Genomic DNA, 27,764 nt, shown 5'->3' with positions numbered 1-27,764 from the left:
AAAAAAAAAAAAAGAATAAAGCTTCCTGTTGGTTAATTATAAAACCTTGCACAATAAGTAGTTTTTCTACTGAGGCCCAGTTTCTGATTCTGTGCCAACTTACCAGGTCCTGCTTCCTCAGACTTACACAAACTAATTTGTAGCACAAGGAATTCCCTCCTCATTTCAGGTATGTTTTCCTGTTTCTGGCTCTTTTCTAATCCCTCCTCCTCTAATTCCTGAAAGATGTGACCACTAGACAGTTCTTCTTTGTGCAGTTTCTGGTTTTAAACATTTTAAATAAATTTAAACATAAAGTATAATATTTTTTTTCTGCTTCAACATATTGTATTTTGCTTTATTTGACTATGTTCAAGTCTTTTATGTATGTCCAGTAATCTTTTTTAAATAAAGTTTCTCTGAGAAGTTTAAACTGAAGATATTTAGAACCCTGACAAGTAAGGGACTTCATCCCGTTTAGTGTTTTGCCAGCGATGAATCTGATAGCCCATGTTCACATCAAAATTCTTCACACTTTTGAAGTTTAGCTATTTGGATACTTAACCTATTTTGTTTATTTTTTTAACAATAAAGAGAATTTATATAAAACGTAGAAACAAGCTATTAGGTCCACTTATGGGGTGTCTTATTTCAGTTACAAAATAATACAAAAGATATTGTTCATAAGTCATGTTGTTAATCATAGAGTCACTTAGGAAAAGTGAAATGGTTAACTTTGTGTTCTAACCGTAAATTGTGCAATGCCTCCGAGAATCACAGCTAATAAACATATTTCAAATCCTAATAATAGCAGAACACCAGCTCTGTCTTTTACTATTCAGTTCCATGAGGCAAACTGGAACTATGTTAGAAACAGGCTTGGGTTTTTGGGTGACTTCATTGCAGACCTAGAATTTTTAAATTTTAAATTCTGTACTAAAAGCAATGATTACTTTTTATATAAGAACTGGTTAAGAATTAAGACAGCTTAACTTTTGTAGGGTTCTATTTCCTTTACTTTTATGTTCTCAGTGACATTTTTTTCCTGTACTCAGGGCTTCAAACTGTTGAGAACATGCTTCCGGGAAGTGTAATAGATGTATCTATTTATAAACTCAGATTTTATTTCATTTTATTTTATTTTGGCCATGTCACGTGGCTTGCAGGATCTTAGTTCCCTGACCAGGGATTGAACCTGTGACCTCAGAGTGCAAGTTAAGAGTCCTAACCACTGGACTGTTGGGGAATTTCCTGCAACTCAGATTTCATTTTTCTATATTATAATATGCCTTCCCAAATTATAGAAGGATATACTGATATTTGAGCACTTTATCCCTTACAGTTTTTTTCCTATATAAAGATGGATGAAGAACCCATAATTTATAGTATTACTACTCTAAACCAGGATTTTCAGCAGAGGCATACACCAAAAAATATTAAGCATAAATTGGATCCTAATGAATTGCCATTAACCAAGAAGAAGCTGAAACACCAGAAACCTTGTAAAAGACAGCACAAAAATATAGCAGAAGATGTCAATGATGAAGGTAAGCTACATTAAAACAGAGGATTCAGTAAACATGTAGAGAATGCCTAAAATTGTATACTGACATGCTATGCACTGGGAGATACAAAAATACAACAGTTTCTAAACTTAGTTAGAAAATGAAAATGTACAAGCAAAAATGTAAATGTTAATTTAGTGCAGATAACGCTAAAGGCCAAATGTTAAATGCTGTAAATAATTTAAAAGATACCTTGGATAGTTTAGAAATTTCACTGCTAAAGTGGGAGTTTATTTAGACTTTAGAGGAAGAATATGATTTGAATAGAAAAGCGTTGGAAAGTAATTCCCTTGAGACAACAATGGTAAATGAAGGACAATGACTAGCTGTGGCTGTTTGAGAGGATTGAGTTAGATACCTTGATTGGAAGCCAGAAGTTGTATAGTGTGAGAAATAAATATTTTTGACTGATTGATCTCTGGGCTAGAGTTGCATACTTTGTGCCATAATCTTTGATGTAACTATTTACATAAGCAGAACATAAATGTATTTCTTTTAAATTTGGAGCACAAAATAGATTGGGTAAATCATTGTCAAGTGCCACTGAGAATCCAGGTGAAGTTTGGGATCCTGATGTGAATTAGCAGCAAGCTGTTTGACTTCCTTCATCAGATATTTGTAACAGTGCACAAGGTGTATAACATGGAAAATGAGCAGTTGGCATCAGGGCAATCACTCAGGTGACCCATCACTAGGTCTAAGTTGGGTGATTAAGGCATGGTGGTGATAACTAATGAAGAGACTGTAAGAGATGCGTGACAATCATATTGGGGAAGAAATTCAGTGGGAGGAAGGAAGTTGATATGAAAGATAAAGGTGATACTCAAAAATTATTTTTTTTTTACATATTAAATATCCCCGAGTTGAATGACAAAAATAAGCCTGCCTTGTACAGCTTTTGATCTTCCAACTGGTGAAATATAGGTTCATCAAGGATGCTGGCAGCTTTTTTTTTTCTTAAAGATTTTTTTTTTTTTCCTGATGTGGACCATTTTTAAAGTCTTTATGGAATTTGTTACAATATTATTTCTGCTTTATGTTTTGGCTTTTTAGACATGAGGTATGTGGGATCTTAACTCCCCAACCAGGTCTCAAACCCACAGCCCCTGTATTAGGAGGCAAAGTCTTAACTGCTGGGCCATCAGAGAAGTCCCTAACTTCTTATTCTTACCATAACACCATCATTGGTTCTATACTTGCATGAAACACTATGAACCTTGATATATGACAGAAGAATAAACAAACAGTATTTGTTGACTTCCTAATCTGAATTGTAGCCTCTTTTAACTTTTCATGTTGGAAAACTGCTCAGTGCCTAAATGAATCAATTGGCATTCTGCAGTTTTCTTGCTCAGCTTATCTTTCTTTTCTTTTTTTGGGGGTGGGGAGAAAAGTGATGGTAAGCTTTGGAGGCAGCATTAGTGAATTAGGGACTCTGTTTTGCTGTGAATTGATTGTGTTATATTAGACAAAAAGCCTATGGAAAAAAATGAGATTTTTTAAAACTTCTATTTCAGTATTATCTAAAACTGTTTGAAAATATTTTGCAGGCCTGTTGTGAGAATCAAGAATTGACATGTATTTGATGTGTTCTTAACTGTAAACTACTCTTTCAGCATTGTTTATTCATCCAGTCATCTTGCTTCATCTAATTTTGATTCTGCTTGTGTTTTCAATCCTCTCAGGAGATGTCTTGCCTCTTCCATGGAGGCTCATTTCTAAAATCCTGGGTGTCTTTTGCCTTCTCCTAATGGCCATGGCCATGGTGGTAGCTGTTGTTACTGCAAACTGTAAGTAAATACAGAAACTTCCAAATTGTGTTCCCCTCAGGAGCGCTGTTTCATTTCATGGAATATGATAAGCCAAAACAGGCTGAGAATAATTTTAGCTTACCAAAATTCTTCCTTTTTTATTTTCTTGAAAATTGCTGATTTATTTTTATGAAATATAGTCTTTGAGTATCTCATTTTTGAGGTTTCAATTTAAAATAAGAACTGCTCATGATATTTGACTGTTTTTGCAGCATCTTCCAAAAAACCACCTCTCAAAATCCAGCAGAAAGGTAGGTTTTACAGACTGGTTTCTTAAACTGATTTAAAAGTATTATTGTGCTGGTCAGAGACCCAGGTTCTATCCCTGGGTCCCTGGAGAAGTGAATGGGTACCCACTCCAGTATTCTTGCCTTGAAGAATTCCATGGACAGAGAAGTCTGGTGGGCGATACAGCTCACGGGGTCGCAAAGAGTCGGACATGACTAAGCGACTAACACTATCACTGTCTATCCACACACACAGAGATTTCTCTGGGCAAGTTACTCTAGGATGTGTAATAGAAAATATAAGACATAATTCCGGCCATCAAATAACTTACAGTCTTGTGAAACTGAGGTTTGTGTATAATTAACTGAAATACAGGAAGACAGGGGTAAGGTTTGCTGGGATGTTTTAAGAAATTGTTGTAAGACTTCATATGTTTGTAGGGGAATAGAAATACTTGTAATGAGAACAAATTTTGGAGAAGTAGAGTTTATATTACAGGGGCAAAATATTAACAAACATTAATCTAATGGAGATGTAATGTGAAGACATTCTAGCCCTGAAATGCTGTAATATCAAAGTATGGAGATAAGAACATGAATAGATTCTAGGTCACCAGTATCATATACTATATGAAGGGTACAACACGTCTCAGAAGTGAGAGAAAAAGAAAAATTTTCATTCCAATTCATAATTTTATTTTGAGTAATTTTTGTGTTTATGAAATGTTACTCTCATGACAAAGGTGTACTTCTGTTCACAAGGCGTATCTAAGAAATAATAAAGTCAGGCTTTGTGATTTTTTTTTTTTCCCCAATGCAATCATAGAGAACCTGTGTCTTGGACCTCAGTGTCATTCTTGTCCAGAGAATTGGGTTTGGTTCAGATGCAGCTGTTACTACTTTTCCAAGGAAATGTTAACTTGGATAGAGAGTCAAAGTGCCTGCTCATCTCTAAATTCCAGTCTCATCAAGATAAACAAGGAGGAGATGGTAAGTTGTGAAACAGAGCATCATAATGGTATGTGAAATATGTGAAGTCGATTGAGTGGATTAAGCTGAGAATTATTTGCACTTACCTGACCTCAGCACTAGACAAATGGCTGAAGGGTATGACTAGTTTATCTTTTGTTTACATGTTCGTATGCAAAATGTGCCACTGGACCAGGCTCTTATGTAAAGGGGAGAGATGTTTTGAAATAATAAGTAGAAAGACCTTCATGTACAGACAGATACTGTTAGAATCGCCTTACACAAGGCACCTAGAATAGTCAAACTCAGAGTCAGAAAGTACATTGGTAGATGCTAGTGGCAGGGGAGTACATTGCGGGGGAGGGGTAAAGGGGAGTTATTGTATAGTGGGGACAGAGTTTTGGTCTCAGTTCAGTTCAGTCGCTCAGTCTTGTCTGACTCTTTGCAACCCCATGAATTGCAGCATGCCAGGCCTCCCTGTCCATCACCAACTCCCGGAGTTCACTTAAACTCACATCCATCGAGCTGGTGATGCCATCCAGCCATCTCATCCTCTGTCGTCCCCTTCTCCTCCTGCCCCCAATCCCTCCCAGCATCAGAGTCTTTTCCAATGAGTCAACTCTTCGCATGAGGTGGCCAAAGTACCAGACTTTCAGCTTTAGCATCATTCCTTCCAAAGAACACCCAGGACTGATTTCCTTTAGAATGGACTGGTTGGATCTCCTTGCAGTCCAAGGGACTCTCAAGAGTCTTCTCCAACACCACAGTTCAAAAGCATTAATTCTTCGGTGCTCAGCCTTCTTCACAGTCCAACTCTCACATCCATACATGACCACAGGAAAAACCATAGCCTTGACTAGACAGACCTTTGTTGGCAAAGTAATGACTCTGATTTAGAATATGCTGTCTAGGTTGGTCATAACTTTCCTTCCAAGGAGTAAGCGTCTTTTAATTTCATGGCTGCAATCACCATCTGCAGTGATTTTGGAGCCCCCCAAAATAAAGTCTGACACTGTTTCCACTATTTCCCCATCTATTTCCCGTGAAGTGATGGGACCAGATGCCATGATCTTAGTTTTCTGAATGTTGAGCTTTAAGCCAACTTTTTCACTCTCCTCCTTCATTTTCATCAAGAGGCATTTTAGTTCCTCTTCACTTTCTGCCATAAAAGTGGTGTCATTTGCATACCTGAGGTTATTGATATTTCTCCCAGCAATCTTGATTCCAGCTTGTGCTTCTTCCAGCCCAGCGTTTCTCATGATGTACCCTGCATATACGTTAAATAATCAGGGTGACAATATACATCCTTGACGTACTCCTTTCCCTGTTTGGACCAGTCTGTTGTTCCATATCCAGTTCTAACTGTTGCTTTCTGACCTGCATACAGGTTTCTCAAGAGGCAGGTCAGGTGGTCTGGTATTCCCATCTCTTTCAGAATTTTCCACAGTTTATTGTGATCCACACAGTCAAAGGCTTCGGCATAGTTAATAAAGCAGAAATAGATGTTTTTCTGGAACTCTCTTGCTTTTTTGATGATCCAGTGGATGTTGGCAATATGATCTCTGGTTCCTCTGCCTTTTCTGAAACCAGCTTGAACATCTAGAAGTTCACAGTTCACGTATTGCTGAAGCCTGGCTTGGAGAATTTTGAGCATTACTTTACTAGTGTGTGAGATGAGTGCAATCGTGCAGTAGTTTGAGCATTCTTTGGCATTGCCTTTCTTTGGGATTGGAATGAAAACTGAACTTTTCCAGTCCTGTGGCCAGTGAAGAGTTTTCCAAATTTGCTGGCATATTGAGTGCAGCACTTTCACAGCATCATCTTTCAGGATTTGAAATAGCTCAACTGGAATTCCATCACCTCCACTAGCTTTGTGTGTAGTGATGCTTTCTAAGGCCCACTTAACTTCACATTCCAGGGTGTCTGGCTCTAGATCAGTGATCACACCATTGTGATTATCTGGGTTGTGAAGATCTTTTTTGTACAGTTCTTCTGTGTATTCTTGCCATCTCTTCTTAATATCTTCTGCTTCTGTTAGGTCCATACCATTTCTGTCCTTTATCAAACCCATCTTGCATGAAATGTTCCCGTGGTATCTCTAATTTTCTTGAAGAGATCTCTAGTCTTTCCCATTCTTTGTTTTCCTGTATTTCTTTGCATTGATTGCTTTGGTTTAGGAAGGTGCAAAAGTCTGGAGACAGATGAAGGTTGAGAGTTTCATAACAATGTGAATGTACTTAGTGCCATCATTAACTGTACAGTTAAATATAGTTCAAATCATATATTTTATGTTATGTGAACATGTTAATCGCTCAGTTGTGTCTGACTCTTTGTGACTCCATGGACTGTAACCCACCAGGCTTCTCTGTCCATGGGATTCTCTAGGCAAGAATACTGGAGGGGGTTGCCATGCCCTTCTCCAGGGGAGCTTCCTAGCCCAGGTGAATTCTACCCCTCTCAAAAAAAGACATTTAGAAAATATGCATGTTGAATGAATTTTGAAGGAGACAGTTATTACAAGAACTATCCCAATCAGAGGAAAAAGAACCTGGTATATAGCCCAATAACCAGATAGTATAGCCTTTGTGGTCTGAAAGTTAATGGCAATGTGTGAGCAGTGCCTCACAATCTAGAACAGGATGCGAGGAGATGGAGGAGCTTTCCCTCACTCTGCCAATGGACATCAGCATCGGGGTAAAGCATCCGCTATAAGAATTCTTCTGATAGAGGATGTTTTCTCCATTCTGCACCTGAAGAGACAGGAGTTGGACATTGGGGGTAAAATTAATCTTCAAGACATCTATAAAGGTCTTGCTTATAGACCTTGCTGCCATTCCTTTAAAAACCTTACTCCCTTATTCACCAAACCCACACTATCTTTTTACTCATATTTATTTATTTTCCATGTCTCCCATAAGAACGGGGAATTTTGTTTTGTTTCTTGCTGTATCATTAGCTAAATCTCAAAATGGTTTTGGAATATAGCATATGATAATGAGTTTGTGGACAGGATGAATTGAATAAAGATAAACACGGTGTTGAATTTTTTAAAGAGGACTCTCATGCAGTTGATGAAAAGATAATGACGAGAACTTTGTATTTGCATGTATTTGTTTATCACTAGCATTTCTTCTCCTTAAAGTCTTTCTTTTGGATTGGAGTCTACTATAATGAAACTGGCAGGCACTGGCTGTGGGAAAATGATTCACTTCTGCCTTATGATATGTAAGTATCTATCTGACATAATGCAATCTTCTTTGCCCTTGGTTTAATTGCTGCAATTGCCCATAATAATAGAAATAAAGGGTGCCCGAGACAATTTCAAGGACATTTAGGTAATTGGGAAAAGAGACAGTAACTTAAATCCAATCCCATGTTCAGAATTGTAGCCTCCAGAAGCAGATAACATAACTCAGATCCTTAATAAGTCCTCTCCTGAGAATTTTTCTTACACATCATCTGTTTGCTAGGGCTCTCATAACAAAGCACTGCAGATGGAGTAGCTTAAACAGCAGAAATTTATTTTCTTGAATGCAGAGGATAGAAGTCCAAGGCCAAGGTGTTGGCACTTTGGTTTCTTCTGAGGCCTCTCTCCTTGACTGTCTACTCTGTGGGTCTACAGGTGGTCTTCCCCCTATACCTGTTTATGTGCAAATTTCCCCTTGTAAGGACAGCAGCAATATTGGACTAGGGCCCACCCTAATGACCTCTTTTAACTGAAATAATTCTTGAAATACCTTATCTACACTCATATTCTAGGGTAATGGAGGGTAGAATCCCAATGTATGCATTTTTAATGGGACACAATTCAGCTCATAACACAGATCATGGATTAAAATCTTACTTCTTCACTAACCATAGTGCTCGATAAGACCCAACTTCCAGGTCATTAATATAGCTTTAAAATCTCCCTGCATTTTTACATTCTACCCACCATCTGCCTAAACACTATGGACACTAAAAATGTTTATTTTCCTCACCAGAAAAATGTGATGATACCTGTTATTCATAGGCTTTTCACTCTTTTAAGTTGTCTGTCTACTTCTATAAGCAATGATAATCAGCCTGCTCTCCATCCTCTCAGACGCTTACATCCTTACTTGAGTTTTTATGAAATATTTAAGATTCTGTAATCTATCAATACAGAGAAGGCAATGGCACCCCACTCCAGTACTCTTGCCTGGAAAATCCCATGGATGGAGGAGCCTGGAAGGCTGCAGTCCATGGGGTCGCTAAGAGTCGGACACGACTGAGTGACTTCCCTTTCACTTTTCACTTGCATGCATTGGAGAAGGAAATGGCAACCCACTCCAGTGTTCTTGCCTGGAGAATCCCAGGGACGGCGGAGCCTGGTGGGCTGCCGTCTATGGGGTCGCACAGAGTCGGACAGGACTGAAGTGGCTTAGCAGTAGTAGTAATCTATCAATAACTTTTAAATTTGTAAAAATCTTAGTTATCTGTGCTACTGATAGAAATTCAATTTGATTCAATTATATTATATGTACATTGCGTTTTAAGTATTTATATATAAAATGAAAGTTTTATATTTCTTTTCTCTGGTATTTACTTGTTATACAATTTCACAAAGACTATGCCATTTCTTCTGTTTTAGGTTTTCTCTTCCTACACCTGTATTAAGACATAACTGTCTATCTTACAAATCAAGAGAAGTTTATCTAAGTGAAAGCTGTGAAATTAAACAGACTTACATTTGTAAGAATCACCTTATTTTTTGATACATATATGTGGGTGGAATCTAGAAAAATGGTCCAGATGAACCTACTTGCAAAACCTATTATCAAAGCTAGAGACACAGATGTAGAGAACAAATCTGTGGACCTCAAGATGGGTGGAAAGGGGGAGTGGGATGGATTGGGAGATTGGGATTGACCTATATACACTGCCATATATAAAATAGATAACTAATGAGAACCTTCTATCTAGCACAGGGAACTCTACTCAATGCTCTGTGGTGACCTATAGTTGTAAAGCAATTATACTCCAATAAGAAATAAAAAATAGAATCACCTTATTTATTCTGTAAATTCACAGAAAAGATGAGCATTACTCTTATCTAATTCTACACCTTGATAGACTCGCCAATGGTCACTATCTTGGTCTATAGAGAAAATATGTAAATGAACACCTTTAGTAAAAATGGAATGTTCTCAAAATATACTGCAATGCTATTTTATAAATGTACTATAATTTTGTTGAGTGGATATACTTTCATTTATATGACTTTTAATGAAATAACACTGTGGTAATACTTAGAATATATATGCCAATGCGCTTTAGGAGACATTGCCTTAAATATTTTCTGAATTACGCTATGAGATAAAGTTAATGAGACAAGGTTAGACTGTGTTGGACATTAAACAGTTGTCTTATGTAAACTTACACTATTGTCACTGATATATGTATTGCTTTTTTTGTCTATAAAATTGTCAAAATATATTGTTAAGCGATAGAACACGACCAGATGTAGAGATTAGTATAACTGCACAAGAAATAGAATTGTTCCATAATTTTTTCAAAATTAGTTTTCAGCTTGATTACTACCCAAAAGTCCAATTTATTTGGTAACATGGTGACTCTGAGATAGCTAATTAGACCCACAGGTGACAATGTGGTTTAAAAGGATTTTGCTTTAAAGTCTCAATTGTGAAATGTTCATTCCTTTAAGTTATTCTGTTGCATAGTATTTTTAAAAAATCAAAAATAAATGATTAGTATTTATTTCATTTTAATTGTATCAAAGCCTTTAGAATTTTATTAAAACAATAGTGATGACAAGCTGTGATTCATCTTTTCTTAGTCTTAAAACCCTCTATACCTTTTACACATACAGACACAATAAGCTCCCTTTTATGTTTATTTAATAAGATTTGGTCTAAAATTACATGCAAAGAGCAAAAGTTATGCTTTACCAAAGTTCTTATTTCACTAGAGCAGAAGCAACGTGATAATGACAGAATTAGATATAATCGTCCCTTGATATCTACAGGAGATTGCTCCCAGGACCCTTGGTGGGTGCCAAACTGTGTAGATGTGTCAAGGTCCTCATATAAAATATTAGCATATATTTTACAATATTTGTATAGCTGCTAAGTCGCTTCAGTCGTGTCTGACTCTGTGCGACCCCATAGATGGCAGCCCACCAGGCTCCCCCGTCCCTGGGATTCTCCAGGCAAGAACACTGGAGTGGGTTGCCATTTCCTTCTCCAATGCATGCAAGTGAAAAGTGAAAGTGAAGTCGATCAGTCGTGCCTGACTCTTAGCGACCCCATGGACTGCGGCCTACCAGGCTTCTCTGTCCATGGAATTTTCCAGGCAAGAGTACTGGAGTGGGGTGCCATTGCCTTCTCCATATAAATGTATGGCTTATGTACAAAAAATAACCTTGGTGTATTATTTACATATAACAAATGTACATGTAAGTCCTATCTAGGTTATTTATACCTAATACAATGTAAATACTATATAAGTTGTTGTTAATACAATGTAAGTACTATGTAGATAGTCACCTGGGTGTGGCAAATTCAAGATTTGCTTTTCAGAAATTTCTAGCTTTTTAAAAATTCATGATTAGTTGAATTGGAAGATGCAAAACCCATGGTGCAGAGGTCCAACTGTGCTGTATTTGTTCTTAATCCAAGCATTTCCATTGATGAAAATAACCAGTAAACAATCTCTAATGGGAGCAGAAAAGAGCTTTATTTGAGGCAAACTGAGGACTATAATCTGGACGGCAGACTCTCCAATAACTTCTCTGGAGAAGCAGGATTTTCAGCATCGTTTCATATCTTGTTAGAACAAAGAACAACAAGCAAGTCAAGGATACATTCCTTCAAAGTTAAAGTGAAGTTGCTCGGTTGTGTCCAGCTCTTTGTGACCCCATGGACTGTAGCCTACCAGGCTTTTCCGTCCATGGGATTTTCCAGGCAAGAGTACCAGAGTGGGTTGCCATTTCCTTCTCCAGGGGATCTTCCCAACCCAGGGATCAAACCCGGGTCTCCTGCATTGCAGGCAGACGCTTTACCCTCTGAGCCACCAGGGAAGCCCAGCGTTCCTTCAAGGATTCACAAAAAAAGAAAAAAGAGTAGCATGTATGCAGAGGATCAGTGTGGCTGTGGCACCTAGGAAGAGAGTCTTATTATCAAAGGAGGATCAGCATTGGCATCCCCAGAAGGGAGCATTTAATCTTTGTTTTTAACATGGACATTCTTTACTTTTGATCAATGTGTCCTTTTCTTTAATAATTAAAGCAGATGTACAGTGTATGTTTGATAGGCCACCAATAGGGTGTTAGTTTCCCTGGAGGCTCAGATGGCAAAGAATCTGCCTGCAATGTGGGAGACCTGGGTTCGATCCCTGATCTGTCTGGAAGATCTCCTGGACAGGGAATGGCAACCCATTGCAGTATTCTTGCTTGGATAATTCCATGGACAGAGGAGCCTGGAAGGCTGCAATTCACAGGGTCACAAAGAGTCGGACATGTCTGAACAACTAACACTTTCACTTTAATATAAAATTCAAGTTAACTTATGCATAAGCCAGAATGACTTCCGCATCCCTCAATAAGTCAAAACTCCTTTTGTCGGTTTCTTCCACTCCTCCATACTTACTTGACTATGCTTTTATTCTTTAAATATTTCCCTTTCTAGATGGTCATTCTAAGCAAAAAAATTTCCCTTCCTAGATGGTCATTTTAAGCAAAAAATTTCTTTCCTAGATGGTCATTCTAAGCAAAAAAGCAGATCAGAGCAACTTTTCAGTTTATTAGCTTTGTACTCTGGTATGTAGTTTCATGAGGATTTTTTTTAAAGATTCCTTTTTGAGTTATGGTTTTCTCTGATATATGGCAAGGAGTGAGATTGTAGGAGCAGATGGTAGTTCTATATTTAGTTTTTTAAGGAACCTCCAGACTACCCTCCGTAGTGGCTGCACCAGTTTACCTTCCCAGCAGCAGTATAGGAGGGTTTGCTTTTCTCCACACCCTCTCCAGCACTTATTGTTTGTAAAATTTTTAGTGATGGCTATTCTGATTGGTGTGAAGTAATATCTCATTGGTGTTTTGATTTGCATTTCTCTAATAATTAGTGCTGGGAAAGAATGAGGGCAGGAGGAGTGGGGGCTACAGAGGATGACATGGTTGGATGGCATCATCCACTCAATGGACATAAGTTTGAGCAAACTTCAAGAGATAGTGAAGGACAGAGAAGCCTGGCGCACTACAGTCCATGGGTTTGAAAAGAGTTGGACACAACTGAATTGAATAACAGTGATAATTCATCATGTTGAGCATCTTTTCATGTGTTTTTTTTTGGCAGATCTGTTTAAATCTTCCACCCATTTTTTTGATTGGGTTGTTTGTTCTTTTGATATTGAGCTGCATGAGCTGTTTGTATATTTTGGAGATAAATCCCTTGTGCGTCACTTCATTGCAAATATTTTCGCCCATTCCGTGGGTTGTCTTTCATCTTCTTTATGGCTTCCTTTGCTTTGTAAAAGCTTTTAAGTTTAATTAGGTCCCATTTGTTTATTTTTATTTTTATTATTCTAGGAGGTGGATCAAAAATATCTTTCTGTGATTTATGTCAGAGAGTGCTCTGCCTATGCCTTCAACTTGATTCCCTTAAAGTTATATAATTACTTACAACAACGCAGCCCATGTGCTACAATACATGGTTTTATTACCTACTGTTGAAGGGCAATATCTGAAGCATTGACATGCCGTGTTACAGCTCATCTTGTTTAGAAGTCAGTGAATAATATAACTGAATTATTAGTATAAACAGGCAAATATCATACATAATTTATAGACATTTCCCCCAAATATCCCTGAACTATATATTAACATTATCCTTTGAAGAAGAACCTGAAAAGCTGTTGAACCACAGAATAAATTAAGCACTGCCATTCGTATCATTGTTACATTGTGAAAATTTACTAACAGAACTGGTGATATAATTTTATAGCAAGCATAGATATATTCATCACCCAGATTGTACCATTAATATTTGAGTATATTTTCTCCATTACCTATCTGTCTCCTATGCTTTTATCCACCTTGATACACCTTATTTTTTATACATTTCAAAATAATTTCCAGGTATCAGCACACTTCCCTCCTGAGTACTGTAGCATGTATATCACTCACTAGAGTTCAATATTTGTTTACAATTCTCTTGTTCTTTTGAATTATAATTTGCATACAATAAGTGCACAGATTTTAGTGTTACTATTCAATAAGTTTATCATACAGTCTGCTGCAAATTCTGATCAAGATGCAGAGTATTGGTCTTCACTGGTGGTCCAGGGGTTAAGAATCCTACCAATGTAGGGGACACAGGTTCGATTGCTGGTCTGGGAAGATTCCACATGCCATAGGGCAACTAAGTCCATAAGGCTCACAACTGCTGAGCCTGCTTGCCCTACAGCCTGTGCTCCACGACAAGAGAAGCCACCGAAATGAGAAGCCTTGCACCGCAACCAGAAAGTAGCCCCTGCTCGCTGCAACTAGAGAAAGTCTGCTCGTAGCAACAAAGACTCAGTGCAGCCAAAAATAAACAAATGAATAAATTAAATTATTTTCTAAAAAGGTGAAGATTATTACTCTTTCCCAGAAGATTCCCTCAAGTTCATTCCAATAGATCCCTACCCACTCTTTAAAGTCAACCACTATTCTGATATTTCTCTTGTATATTTTGTATATATTTTTTCAAGAATTATTTCAAATTCTGTTTTGTTATGTTTTGTATAAAACATTTTTTCTTTCAGTGTAATATTTGTGTGATTCATCTATGTTATTATATGTGATGTTCAGATTTCACACAAAAATTGATATTAATTTCCACTGATCTTTTTTTCCTAAGATGGGCAAGGTTTTATATTTGCACCTTAGAGCTCCTTTGGCAGCCTTACTTTTACAGTCATACTTCCAGAAATGATGACTTCATTTTCACCATCTTCATGGAATTCAGTCGGGTTTTGGTGCAGTGTTATCACAGATTAGCACAAAGTGTAGGATTGCTTCTGATTGCATAGGCTTCTACTACGTACCAGACTTTTGATTCTTAAAGTTGACTCCATTGTTTCCTGGTGGAGGAGACCACAGAGCACTGGGCATTTCTCCCTTCCTTCTCCTGGTAGATTAATTACATCAGATGCTTGACCCCTTCTTGGAGTTACCCATGATGCCTCACTGTTGTCAGCACTTTTCTAAGCAGTAGTGTTTCTCTTTCACTTTACTCAACCAATTCCAGCAACATGACTTTACTCTGTACCAGGCCCTCAGTTTTTGAGATTTATATTCTGACCATTGTGATTTAACGGATCACCATGACCCATATCATTCTTGGGCATCTAGTTGTTTTTGATTTTTAGTATGGCTTCTTCAAAAATTTATGAAAGAAATGAAAGAAAGACTCTACTTTTCTTCTTCTTTTTTTTTAATGTGAATGCTTTTCTTCTTTTTATTATTATTTTTTAAATTTTATTTTATTTTTAAACTTTACATAATTGTATTAGTTTTGCCAAATATCAAAATGAATCCGCCACAGGTATACATGTGTTCCCCATCGTGAACCCTCCTCCCTCCTCCCTCCCCGTACCATCCCTCTGGGTCGTCCCAGTGCACTAGCCCCAAGCATCCAGTATCGTGCATTGAACCTGGACTGGCAATTCGTTTCTTACATGATATTTTACATGTTTCAATACCATTCTCCCAAATCTTCTCACCCTCTCCCTCTCCCACAGAGTCCTTAAGACTGTTCTATACATCAGTGTCTCTTCTGCTGTCTCGTACACCGGGTTATTGTTACCATCTTTCTAAATTCCATATATATGCGTTAGTATACTGTATTGGTGTTTTTCTTTCTGGCTTACTTCACTCTGTATAATAGGCTCCAGTTTCATCCACCTCATTAGAACTGATTCAAATGTATTCTTTTTAATGGCTGAGTAATACTCCATTGTGTATATGTACCACTGCTTTCTTATCCATTCATCTGCTGATGGACATCTAGGTTGCTTCCATGTCCTGGCTATTATAAACAGTGCTGCGATGAACATTGGGGTACACGTGTCTCTTTCAATTCTGGTTTCCTCAGTGTGTATGCCCAGCAGTGGGATTGCTGGATCATAAGGCAGTTCGATTTCCAGTTTTTTAAGGAATCTCACACTGTTCTCCATAGTGGCTGTACTAGTTTGCATTCCCACCAACAGTGTAAGAGGGTTCCCTTTTCTCCACACCCTCTCCAGCATTTATTATTTGTAGACTTTTGGATCGCAGCCATTCTGACTGGTGTGAAATGGTACCTCATAGTGGTTTTGGTTTGCATTTCTCTGATAATGAGTGATGTTGAGCATCTTTTCGTGTGTTTGTTAGCCATCTGTATGTCTTCTTTGGAGAAATGTCTATTTAGTTCTTTGGCCCATTTTTTGATTGGGTCATTTATTTTTCTGGAATTGAGCTGTAGGAGTTGCTTGTATATTTTTGAGATTAGTTGTTTGTCAGTTGCTTCATTTGCTATTATTTTCTCCCATTCTGAAGGCTGTCTTTTCACCTTGCTAATAGTTTCCTTTGATGTGCAGAAGCTTTTAAGGTTAATTAGGTCCCATTTGTTTCTTTTTGCTTTTATTTCCAATATTCTGGGAGGTGGGTCATAGAGGATCCTGCTGTGATGTATGTCGGAGAGTGTTTTGCCTATGTTCTCCTCTAGGAGTTTTATAGTTTCTGGTCCTTCTTCTTAGTAAAGCAATTTGATCACTGAATGAGGCTTTCCCCAGAAAGATACATGCGAGTGTGTGTGTGTGTATTTTCAACCAAAAATAAAACATATAAGGGATTTAGCATCTATATCTAGTTCTATTACTGGAAAAAGAAAATGTAGTTAGAACCAACTAGGTCCAAGATGGTGGAAGATTTAACTTTCAGTAGACCTTGAGCCTCTTTATATGCTCATTATAATTCATTAGCATAAGCTAAAGGGCATACCCACAGGCACCATGACAGTTCTGAAGCTGACCATAAAAGGAAACAAAGTGGGCACTGGACCAAGTCCTGGAAATCCCTGCCCCTTCCCCAAAATGTTGGAAAAATTCTCCTATTCATTGTGTGTGCTTGGTCATTCAGTTGTGTCTGACTCTTTATGACTATTTGGACGGTAGCCCACCAGATTCCCCTGTCCATGGGTTTTTTTCAGGCAAAAAAACTGGAATGCGTTGCTATTTCCTCCTTCAGGGGGTCTTCCTGACCTAGGGATCAAACTCAGGTCTCTTGCTTTGCAGGCAGATTCTTTATCTGCTGAGCCATCAGGGAAGCACTGAAATTACCCAGTCCATAAAAATTAATCACCCCATATTTTGGGGCCTCTTGCCGTCTGAGATGGCTACTCTCTGTCTGTGGAATGTGTTTCTCTCTAAATAAATCTACAGAGAGAGAGAGAGAAAAGAAGTAGTGTGACCGTATCTTGTACTTAACACAATCCCTGAACTGGTGCTGTCTTTAACCCTTTTTATTGTCTGTTAGTTTTCTTATTCATCTCTTAAGGTTTTATCCCATAACAAACATGGATTTTAAAATCTTATTGCTTTAAATTCTTAGCTTTCTATAATCTTCCAAAAACTTCCATTTAAATACAGAGGTTTTAGAGCTGGTTGCTAGGAATGGATTGTTTCCTTCCACATGTTCTGTAACTCATGCCTGTCTCATTCACTTATTATTTTAGGAATTATTTTTACCATGGTTGCTTAGTCTAGTTTTCTGTTTTGCTTAGCATGAATATCTATATATCTGTTCTTATAACTTTCTTGTCCAATTACAATTTAGTTCCCTAAGGGGGAATAATTCAAGTTTTCAAAAAATTTTATTTTTTTTAATAGAAGTGGAAAGTATGCCAAGTATTTGGGAGCTTTTCCTGTTAATGCATTTTCTTTCCCAGTATTTTCTTCTAAAAAATATGTTGCTCAATGCACTCACTTGAAAAGAAATCTCTGGGGAATAAATATATCATTTAGAATATGATTGTAACATTTATATCATCATATATATGACTTGCATTAATGATTTCTCCATCCTAATATAATTCTAACTTTCATTAAAGACTTTTCCAGCCTCATATTATTTCACATTTTTTTTCTGTCTCTTCTTCCTCCTTCCTTCCTCTTCCAAATAAAAGCAATCATGATTTTGAAGCTAATTCTATTACTTGTGATAATGTATGCCCAACTGATAATGCTAATGTCCATGTTCCCACACCTCTAAGCTTGCAAATTAAGAATCCTGAGATAGGAAGATTATTCTCGATTATCCAGGTGTGTCCTAAATGTAATCACAAGTGTCCTTTCAGGATGGAAGTAGAGTGCGCCTTGACAGGTGATCATTGAGAGGGGGGAAAGTGATGTGGCTGCAGAAACAGAGACTGGAGTGATGTGGCCACGATTCAAGAAATGCTGGCAGCCACAAAAGCTGGGTGAGACAAGGATGAGACTTTAAGCTTGCAGATGAAATCAGTCCTGATGAAATCTTAACACTGGCCCTCATTTAGATTTCTAGCCTCCAAAACTATGAATAAATTTTTGTTGTTTTCATTTACTTACTAAGATTGTAGTGATTCGTTGCTGTAGCAATAGCAAACAAATATAGATACTATATAAGAATGTGCGCAGTCACTCAGTCATGTCGGACTCTTTGTGACCCCATGGACTGTAGCTTGTCAGGCTCCTCTGTCCATGGGATTTTCAAGGCAAGAATACTGGAGTGAGTTGCATTCCCTTCTCCAACTATATAAGAATATTGTCTCGTCAAATATAGAGCTCAACCAGACTTCCCTGAGGGTCTTGCAAGGGGCTGGGTTCAGTCTCTGGTCAGGGAGCAAAGGTCCTACATGCCATGGCGTTCCTCGGTCTGCACACTCTGGAGCATGTGTGTCATAACTAGAGAGCTGGTGCACCACGATCAAAGACCCTGAATGATACAACAAAGATGACTTGTGCTGCAAAAAAGACCTGATACAGCCAAATAAATACATAAATATATATTTTTTTAAATATAGAGCTCAAACAGAAGGTGTGGGACACAGGATGTCTGATTTGAGGGGATGGTCATGATTGGAAAATAAATCGGTGCAAGTTCACTGCCCCATTGAGGACAACTATAGGTACAGGGCTCCATGAGGATTTTCCAGGAATAAAACCTGCACAAAATATAAACGAAATGAAGGAGCAAGCCTCCAAAACATTTTGGGGAGGAGCCATGAAAACAATGCAAAGGCTTTCAGATGCAAGATGGCATGGTTTGTTTGAGGAACAGCAAGAAGGCATTGTGACCAGAGCTGAGTGAATGAAGAGAAGAGGGATAGGAAATGAGACTGGAGGACTAGTCAGGCAAGCAAGGATGTGTCAATTAGTTTGGATCTTATTTGAAGAAGGGAGCAGCACTGGTAAGGGTCCAGTAAGGTACACTAAGCCCAGGCCAGATCATTAAATGGAGGGAATTTAATACAGGAAAATATTTCCAAAGCAGTTATAGATCTGAAAAGACAGGGAGAAAGAAGACAGCCCAGAGATGAGCAAAACAGAAAGTGGGGACCATTCCCAGGGCTGGAGGAGATGAGGGAGCAGGTGGGTCTCCAAAGCCATTTAGTGGGAACCAGGACCACAGTTCCAGTTGGTGGGATGGTGTCTGGTGGAGGCTGGGAAGCAGAGGCAGTTGCTGTTTGGCAGGAGTTAAATCCATTTGGTGTAACCATGGTGGGAGATGTAGCCATGGTGGGAGATGTAGCCTGAAGCAGAGAGAGAGATGCAAGAACACCAGGCTTCTCACCACTTCCCACCTTTCAAATGTCGAGCCACTTGCTCCCACTGACTGAATTGGACCGGATTTGGTTGGCGTGAAAATTGACATATATTTTGTGGGAAACAGCACCTGAGTTAGGAGCAGAGCAGGGGAAGTGGAGGGGGACAAAAAGGGTAGTGACTGACACAGGGTGGAGGAAAGCAGATCTCCCAAGGACAAAGGACCACAGTGTTTTGGGAGAGATATTTCTTGTACCCAATCACAAGTGTGACTTGTTAACACAGTTATTTTGTGAAGAGATTCATTAAACCTATCTTGTCTAATCTGCATGTCAGCTTCTTTATTGTGACATGTGGGTAAGATCACTAAGATAAATTATCAATATGGAACCATGTGTAGAAGGGTTCAGGAATGGTGGGAAGGGGTGTTGTATTGAAAACATGTTTGGCAAAAAAAGAATTGAGAATACTTTATTTGATATACTGACATGAGAGATACAAGTGTCTTATCCCTTATCCATAATGCCAAAATCCATATCTTTGTAAAGTAAAACATTTTTATCTGTTTGGCTCCAGGGCCTGAACTAAGCTAATTATAGATTTCCCATTTTACATTTTGCTGAACAAATATTATTATACTTGATTTTCAAATGACCTCACTGGGAACTAATTCATTTATGTATTCATATGTAATGCTTATTAATAAAAAGTATTAATCTTAAAATTCTTTTCTCTTCACAGGCTTTACATATGATATCATGGACTTTACACATTGTACTTCCTTTAAAGAAATGATGAGAAAGCACTGTCTGTAAGAGAACAATCACTGTTTGTCTTTTGATTTGTCTTTATTTTCTGACTCTGTTGGATGTTATGTGTGATTCATGTTGGCTATGTCTCATGTCACTCTGGATTAGAATAACATGTTTTTAATTTAGAAATTTGACTTCTATTTGTAAAATAAGCTTTAAATTTTAGATTGTGTTCTTGCTAAAACTGACATTTAACTACACAGTCTTGCAACTGATTTCTAAGAATAGGTTGATTCTCTTAATATATTCTGCAAAACCATGGTTGTGTGATTCACTTTTTATCTCAGGAATAATTTTTGTCATATGATAGCTTTCTTTTCTTCTAGTGTGAGTTGCCTGTTCTGAAAACTTTCCATTGAGTGCAATCACTTTTCAGTGGTGCTGAGGAAATTGACACAGACAATAAAGATTTTTACTAAGGTAAATATTTTTAAAAAATCATATTTAATAGCAACCAGAATAACTTTTGTTTGGTATTATTGAGACCCTTCCCCATGGCAATTTAGGTGTTCCTGATGTGTCTTTATTTTCCAGTATTTCCATCTATAGAATATGCTACCTCTATGCATTCTATTTGGAGAAGGCAATGGCACCCCACTCCAGTACTTTTGCCTAGAAAATCCCATGGACAGAGGAGCCTGGTAGGCTGCAGTCCGTGGGGTCGCTAAGAGTCGGACACGACTGAGCGACTTCCCTTTCACTTTTCACTTTCATGCGTTGGAGAAGGAAATGGCAACCCACTCCAGTGTTCTTGCTTGGAGAATCCCAGGGACAGGGAAGCCTGGTGGGCTACCGTCCATGGGGTCGCACAGAGTCGGACACGACTGAAGCGACTTAGCAGCAGCAGCAGCAGCAGCATGCATTCTATTATATTAAAATGAATTTTTAGGTTAAAATAGATCTCATGTAAAATGTGGTTAGAGTATCCACAGGCCAGTCAATGCTTTATGATTATCATCTTTACTTATTTATTTATTTTTCTTTTGTTTGGGTATTTATTCTTTCACCCTACTCTTTTAGTGGGTAAAGACTGTCATGATTCTGAATCTAGTGTGATTTCCTGTGATCACACTTGCCTTCCTGAATGATAACAACACAAACAATGATGTTAAAGTGACAGTGATCACGCACATCCAGGGTTGTGCACCTCACTTTTGGTCTCTTTCTCTCCTCTTTAAACTTCATCCTCTACTCCTTGGCCAGGTACACTGCTTTGACTCCTAATATATTTTGCAGCTGCTGCTTGTTCTTTTAATCAACCATGCTGTTTTCATGTTTTCCATGACCCTTCCAACTCTTCCCCGGAACTGTATAGTCACATCAAGACTAGTGTAAGTGTTAACTGTTGTTTTGAGCAGCAACAAGTCTGTGGTTGGAAATATTCTGTACTGTACAGTGTGATGTTTCAGCCACACATGTATAAACTATTGAACTGATAAGAGCGTATTCAACTGATGCATAAAGGTGTGAACAAAGAAGACAGGTTCATTGATAATGACTATGTTTGTAGCATTTCTGAAAATTTCGGCATTGTGCCATATCAGGGTGCAGGTTCTTTAGTTAAAATTTAATTTCCAAACTTACTCTAAATATCATCCTCTGTCCTGTGAGCCCCAACATACATGTTTTTTATTCTAATTATTATTGGTAGTAGTAGTTGCTAGGTATATGTTAATACTTTTATATGTTTATACATTGAACTGTTCTCAGGACATATTTCTATTCAGTTTAGTTTTACATTTTTTCAGATGATGAGAATTAATCTTCTAGGGATTGTGAATATTATTCAAGTTTATAGATCTAACACTTAACAGAATCAGGCACTCGAAACAACTGATGTTTGACATCTCTTGTTCAGCAGGTTGAAGAAGGAAAGGAAGAGAATGTCCACCCAATTTGGATCAATTAAAATTAGATTTGTCCATCTCAAACTCCAGCGGATAGCCAACAAGGACCTACTGTATAGCACAGGGAACTCTGCCCAATGTTATGTGGCAGCCTGGATGGGAGGGAGTTTGGGGGAGAATGGATACATGTATGTGTATGACTGAGTCCCTTGGCTGTTTACCTGCAACTATCACAACATTGTTAATTGGTTATACCAAGTAAAAAGTTAAAAAAATTAGATTTGAATGCTAAACAGCTTGTCATATCATTCTGTTGTCATGACAATATTCTGTTGTCATATCATTTAGCTTTGTGCTGCTACTTTTCTAGATACTCTGTACTTTTTCTCATTAGATTACCCCACTCAGTCGATAAATTGGAAAGATTATAATCATTTTTAAATAAATCTATTCAATTCAGTTTTCCTTTCCTACATAGTAGTCGATCCTATGAGAAATCAATCCTGACTATTTATTGGAAGGACTGATGCTGAAGCTGAAGCTCCAACATTTTGGCCACATGATGCGAAGAGCCAACTCATTAGAAAAGATACTGGGAAAGATTGAAGACAAGAGGAGAACAGGGCGACAGAGAATGAAATGATTGGATGGCATCATCAACTCAATGGACATGAGTGTGAACAAATTCTGGGAGATGGTGAAGGGCAAGGAAGCCTGGCATGCTGCATTTCATGAGTTTGTAAAGAGTCGGACACGACTTAGTGCTTTAACAGTAACAACAACAACTCTCACATTGGTGTTGAACCCGTTCATAGTTGATTCTTTTCTTCCTCTTTTATAAAAATACATTCTTTTCATTTATTTTTTCATTGAGGTATAGTTGATTTACAATATTATATAGGCTTCAGGTATATAGCATAGTGATTCACAATTTTTAAGGGTTAGATTTCATTTATAGTTATTATAAAATATCAGCTATACTCCCTGTGCTCTACTATATATCCTTGTAGTCTATTTATTTTATACATAGTAATTTGTATCACTTAATCCCCTCTCTCTATCTTACTCCTCTCTTCTTCCCACTCCCCAAGTCTTGGTTGGTTCTTAAAAGTTACTCAATTTTAGAATGCTATTCCTCTCCAGGCTCCATTTGTACATTCATGCATGCATTCATTCATTGAAGAGATAATACAAAAAAAAATCTGCAATGGTTTAGACATGGTTATGGGAGTGTCACTTAACAGAAGTAAAAAGAACTGATAAAATCTGTTTTCTGAAGTCATTTTTTCTAAAGGGTTGACAGAAATAGATAGTGACAAAGTGGACACTATTTTGGAGTCAGAATTTTGGTAGTATGCATGTGGTTTTTCCTCTCTTCTCCATACATTCTAACCATACAGAACTATAGTAATAGAAATTCAGTTAATCACAGTATAGGGTGTAGTAACTTGTCTTTTTTTTTTAACCACTCTGAACATTTTTATTTATTTTTATTGTGATAAGAACATGACATGATATCCACACTCTTAAAAAATTTTAAAGTATAGTGACAATGCTCTGCAATAGATTTCTAGAACTTATTTGTATTGCAAAACTAAAATTTTATACTGATTGAGCAGCAGCTCCCCGTTTCCTCCATTCTCAGTCTCTGGTAACCACTATTCTGTTCTCTGTTTCTATGAATTTGACTCTTTTCATTACCTCATGTAAGTGGAATCATGTGTATTTGGCCTTCTGTCTGGCTTCTTTCTCTTATTGTGTCTTCCAGGCTTATCTGTGTTGTTGCATATGCCAGTATCATATTATTTTGACTACTGTAGCCTTGTAATATGTTTTGAAATCAAAGAGTGTGATACCTTCAGGCTGGTTCTTCTTGCTCAAAATTGCTTAGATTATTCAGGATATCTTGCAGTTCTATGCATATTTTAGTATCCAGTTTATTTATTTTTTTGTTAAAAAGAAAGGCCATTCGGGTTTTGATAGAAATTGCATTGTATCTGCAGATCAGTTTGAATAATATGGACATCTGTGTGTGCATGTTAAGTTGCTTCAGTAGTGTCCAACTCTGTGACCCTATATGGCTTAAAGCCCGCCAGGCTCCTCTGTCCATGGAGATTTTTCAGGTAAGAATGCCGGAGTGGGTTGCCATTCCCTTCTCCCCAGGGTATCTTCCCGACCCAGAGATTGAACCCATGTCTCTTATGTCCCCTGCATCGGCAGGTGGGTTCTTTACCATTAGTGCCACCTGGGAAGCCCAGTATTTGGACATTTCCACAATATTAAATCTTCCAATCCATAAACATAGATTGTCTTTTCATTCATTTGTGTCTTTCTTAATTTCTTCCATTAATGATTTGTTGTCAGTGTACAAGTTTTTCAACTCCTTGGTTAAGTTTATCATTAAGTGTTTTATTATTTTTTGATGCTATTATAAATGGGATTGTTTAATTTTTTCATAATTCACTAGCTCATTTTTAGTGTATATAAACGCAGTTGATTTTTGTGTGTTGATTTGTATCCTGTAACTTTGCTGATTTAGTTTATTAGTTTCAACAGATCTTGTTTACACTGAGATATAACTGACATACAATATATTAGTTTGGGGTGTACAACACAAAGATTCGACAAACAGTCCATGCTGAGTGAGCTTGAATGCTGGGCCTGCCTTGGTTTAATGTAGAGGAAGGAATATCAATGGCTTAAGGAGATAAGAAACATTAAAGTGGATTTGTCATTCAAGGCCCTCTCATACACATGTGGGAGGTGATCCAGAAGATATACCTTTCACCAATGCTATGAAAAATAAATTTCTAAGGGGTTGCCAGGTATCCTTAAAGAGCTGTATGTTGCAGCTTAAGTCCAAGATCAGTAGATAAGAGCAGCTGTTTGTTAAAGATCACTGGTTTCCGAACAAGTTCCTAACGTGCTTTTCTCAAACAGGGTTCTCAGGCCTTTTTGAACTTGCATCTTGCCTGAGTCTCTGTGTAGATTTTTATTCCCTCACATATATGCTATGCTAAGTCACTTCAGTCGTGTCCGACTCTGTGCGACCCCAGAGAAGGCAGCCCACCAGGCTCCCCTGTCCCTGGGATTCTCCAGGCAAGAACACTGGAGTGGGTTGCCATTTCCTTATCCAATGCATGAAAGTGAAAAGTGAAAGTGAAGTCACTCAGTCGTGTCTGACTCTTAGCGACCCCATGGATTGCAGCCTAACATGCTTCTCCTTCCATGGGATTTTCCAAGCAAGAGTACTGGAGTGGGGTGCCATTGGCTTCTCTGCCCTCACATATATGGCTGCTTTTAAATGTCCTAACTTCTCAGCTTGTTCTCAGAGCCTTTAGATGATCTGTTGTATGTCTCTTCCTCTAACCTCTTGCTCCAGTATATATAGGTCTGTAGAGTCCTTCAGCTTTTACCTGCAGTGTCTGCCATGTTTATTACTATTATCAACATTATAAACTACTCTTTCCCAAGATAATGGCCTTTTGGAAGTGGAGCATATTCTTTACAACAAACTTAGGGTGAGATACACACATTTTCTCTTGAGAGAACAATGATGAGGCATTCAACCTAAATAGAGTAGTCAGTAATAAGACAATCACGGGAATTATATCTGGAGACTGTAAAATCCTAGTGCAGAAAATTCACTGAAAGTAGAAATTAAAATAGTAAGTATATTTGGAGCCTCAGCTATTAAAATGATTTGAAGAATCAGTTACCATCATTTCCTCATGAAGATAATAAACTAGTTCTTACAGAAACACATGTTAAGGGAGAGAAATAGAGCAGAAAGGACCTTGAAAATTTATATTAGGCCATTACTTGAAGCTGAAATAAATGGGGAGTTAGATTACACAAAGATGAAGTTCCTTAGTGTGGCTTCCTCACACAAAACCACATGGTTCTTTTTCTAGAAAAAGAGGCTGAGAAAATTACATTATGGGCTGCTAAACTATATATATTCATCTGAGATAAATGAATCTGTTAAGAACTGTGAAGAAGTCAAGCGAGCTGAAGTAGTTTTTAAATAAATGACCAATTGACAGAAGTAAATAAAATTAGTCTGCAAGTGAAAGTAGTTGATAGGAAAAGGAGAATACAAGAAAACTCTGACTTGGAGGCATTTGAGCTTACTTCCATTTTTGAGATTAGAATTATTCATTCTCATACTCCAATATCCACCCTCAATACTTTATGGGCCCCTGAATACCCAGAAAGGATAAGGCTGAAATTCTTGCTTTAACTCCTGCAACCCTCAGATTGATTGTCTTTGTCTAAGAATGATTCTGATATGAAATCTTCTACTTCATTGATTTCGTGGAGTATTATCTGTTAATTAAGAATTAGCTGTTTGGACTTCCCTGGTGGTCCAGTAGTTAAGAATCTGCCTGCCAATGTGGAGGACACTGGTTTAGTCTCTGGTCTGGGAAGATTCCACATGCAGGGCAGCTAGGCCTGTGTGCCACAACTAATGAGCCTCAGCTCTAGAGCCTGCACTCAGCAAGGAAGACCTAGCACAGCCAAACATGAATAAACAAATAAATAAATAAAGGAAAAAGAATTATCCACTAAATTATTATCATTCCATTAATTAATTCCTTCATTAGCTTCTGCTACTGCTAAGTCGCTTCAGTCGTGTCTGACTCTGTGCAACCCCATAGATGGCAGCCCACTAGGCTCCTCTGTCCCTGGGATTCTCCAGGCAAGAGCACTGGAGTGGGTTGCCATTTCCTTCTCCAATGCATGAAAGTGAAAAGTGAAAGGGAAGTTGCTCAGTCGTATCCGATTCTTTTCGACCCCATGGACTGCATGCAGCCCACCAGGCTCCTCCGTCCATGGGATTTTCCAGGCAAGAGTACTAGAGTGGGGTGCCATTGCTTTCTCCACATTAGCTTCATAACTACATAATATTTTATTATTTTAGCAGTTATTCTAAATAACTAAAAATTTCAACATGCATTCTTGACCTAGTAATGACTAAGATAAATAATTATTTTACCTCTTCTTAGACATTTTAATAGCCTTCTTGTTGTTTTTGCTGTCACATCCAACTCTTTTGTGATCACGTGTACTGTAGTTCCCCAGTCTCCTCTGTCCATAGGATTTCCCAAGCAATATTTCCAGGGGATCTTCCTGACCCAGAGATTTAACCTGCATGTCCTACATTACAGGCAGATTCTTTACTCTCTGGGCCATAGCCTTAGGTCCTTTGCAGTGTAGTTCAAGCTTATGCAATTTTAAACTAGAGACACTAATATGGTTTTATATAATCACTATTCATTTAGATTTACACCTGCATTTCCCTATTTCATTGCCCTTTATCCTGAATCTTAGAGGTTCCATTTGGGATTATTTTCTAATGGACATTATAGTACATCCTTAGCATAGACCTAAGGTAATGACAATTTTTCTCTACTTATCTTAAATTATCTTTATTTCACTTACGGAATATAATTATATCTTCATATGATTCTCATATAATTATCTTTTCTCTGGGGATAGAGTTTTGTATAACAATTGTCTTTCAATACTTCCATGCTTTCTTTTTTCTTTTTATATATTAGCTACTGCTGCTGCTGCTGCTGCTGCTAAGTCGCTTCAGTCGTGTCCGACTCTGTGCGAACCCAGAGATGGCAGCCCCCCAGGCTCCCCCGTCCCTGGGATTCTCCAGGCAAGAACACTGGAGTGGGTTGCCATGTCCTTCTCCAATGCATGAAAGTGAAAAAATAAAGTGAAGTCACTCAGTCGTGTC

General features: G+C 37.9%; 1 protein-coding gene across 14 annotated transcripts; it reads left to right on the top strand.

The window, feature by feature from the left end:
- LOC147372735 (killer cell lectin-like receptor subfamily E member 1) lies at window positions 1-24,316 on the top strand. 14 transcript variants are annotated; one of them, XM_086404164.1, is made up of 10 exons: window positions 60-169; window positions 1,322-1,526; window positions 3,230-3,334; window positions 3,568-3,606; window positions 4,409-4,572; window positions 7,694-7,776; window positions 9,164-9,264; window positions 20,095-20,164; window positions 20,492-20,585; window positions 22,024-24,316. In XM_086404164.1, the coding sequence occupies exons 2-9, from the start codon at window positions 1,340-1,342 to the stop codon at window positions 20,508-20,510; spliced, it is 768 nt and encodes a 255-aa protein (XP_086260290.1). In that variant the 5' UTR covers window positions 60-169; window positions 1,322-1,339; the 3' UTR covers window positions 20,511-20,585; window positions 22,024-24,316. The 14 variants fall into 14 exon arrangements, with proteins under 14 accessions (XP_086260292.1, XP_086260290.1, XP_086260288.1 ...); XM_086404162.1 differs by having other exon boundaries at window positions 7,676-7,776; XM_086404163.1 differs by having other exon boundaries at window positions 3,221-3,334.
- The last annotated feature ends 3,448 nt before the right edge of the window (window positions 24,317-27,764 follow it).

The sequence above is a fragment of the Bos grunniens genome, chromosome 5 (assembly GCF_055505025.1).
Source record: "Bos grunniens cultivar Pamir isolate PY7600 chromosome 5, Bosgru_T2T1.0, whole genome shotgun sequence".
In the NCBI taxonomy this organism is placed as follows: Eukaryota; Metazoa; Chordata; class Mammalia; order Artiodactyla; family Bovidae; genus Bos; species Bos grunniens.
This window is presented reverse-complemented; position numbering and strand designations above follow the sequence as displayed.

Bases quoted from the DNA above. Each gene is read 5' to 3' on its own strand.
- LOC147372735 (XM_086404159.1), top strand. From the start codon at position 1,340: ATGGATGAAGAACCCATAATTTATAGTATTACTACTCTAAACCAGGAT. The intron at 3,607-4,408 runs GTAGGTTTTACA...ATGCAATCATAG, and splicing joins TCTCAAAATCCAGCAGAAAG to AGAACCTGTGTCTTGGACCT. The intron at 9,265-20,094 runs GTAAGAATCACC...TTCTCTTCACAG, and splicing joins AATTAAACAGACTTACATTT to GCTTTACATATGATATCATG.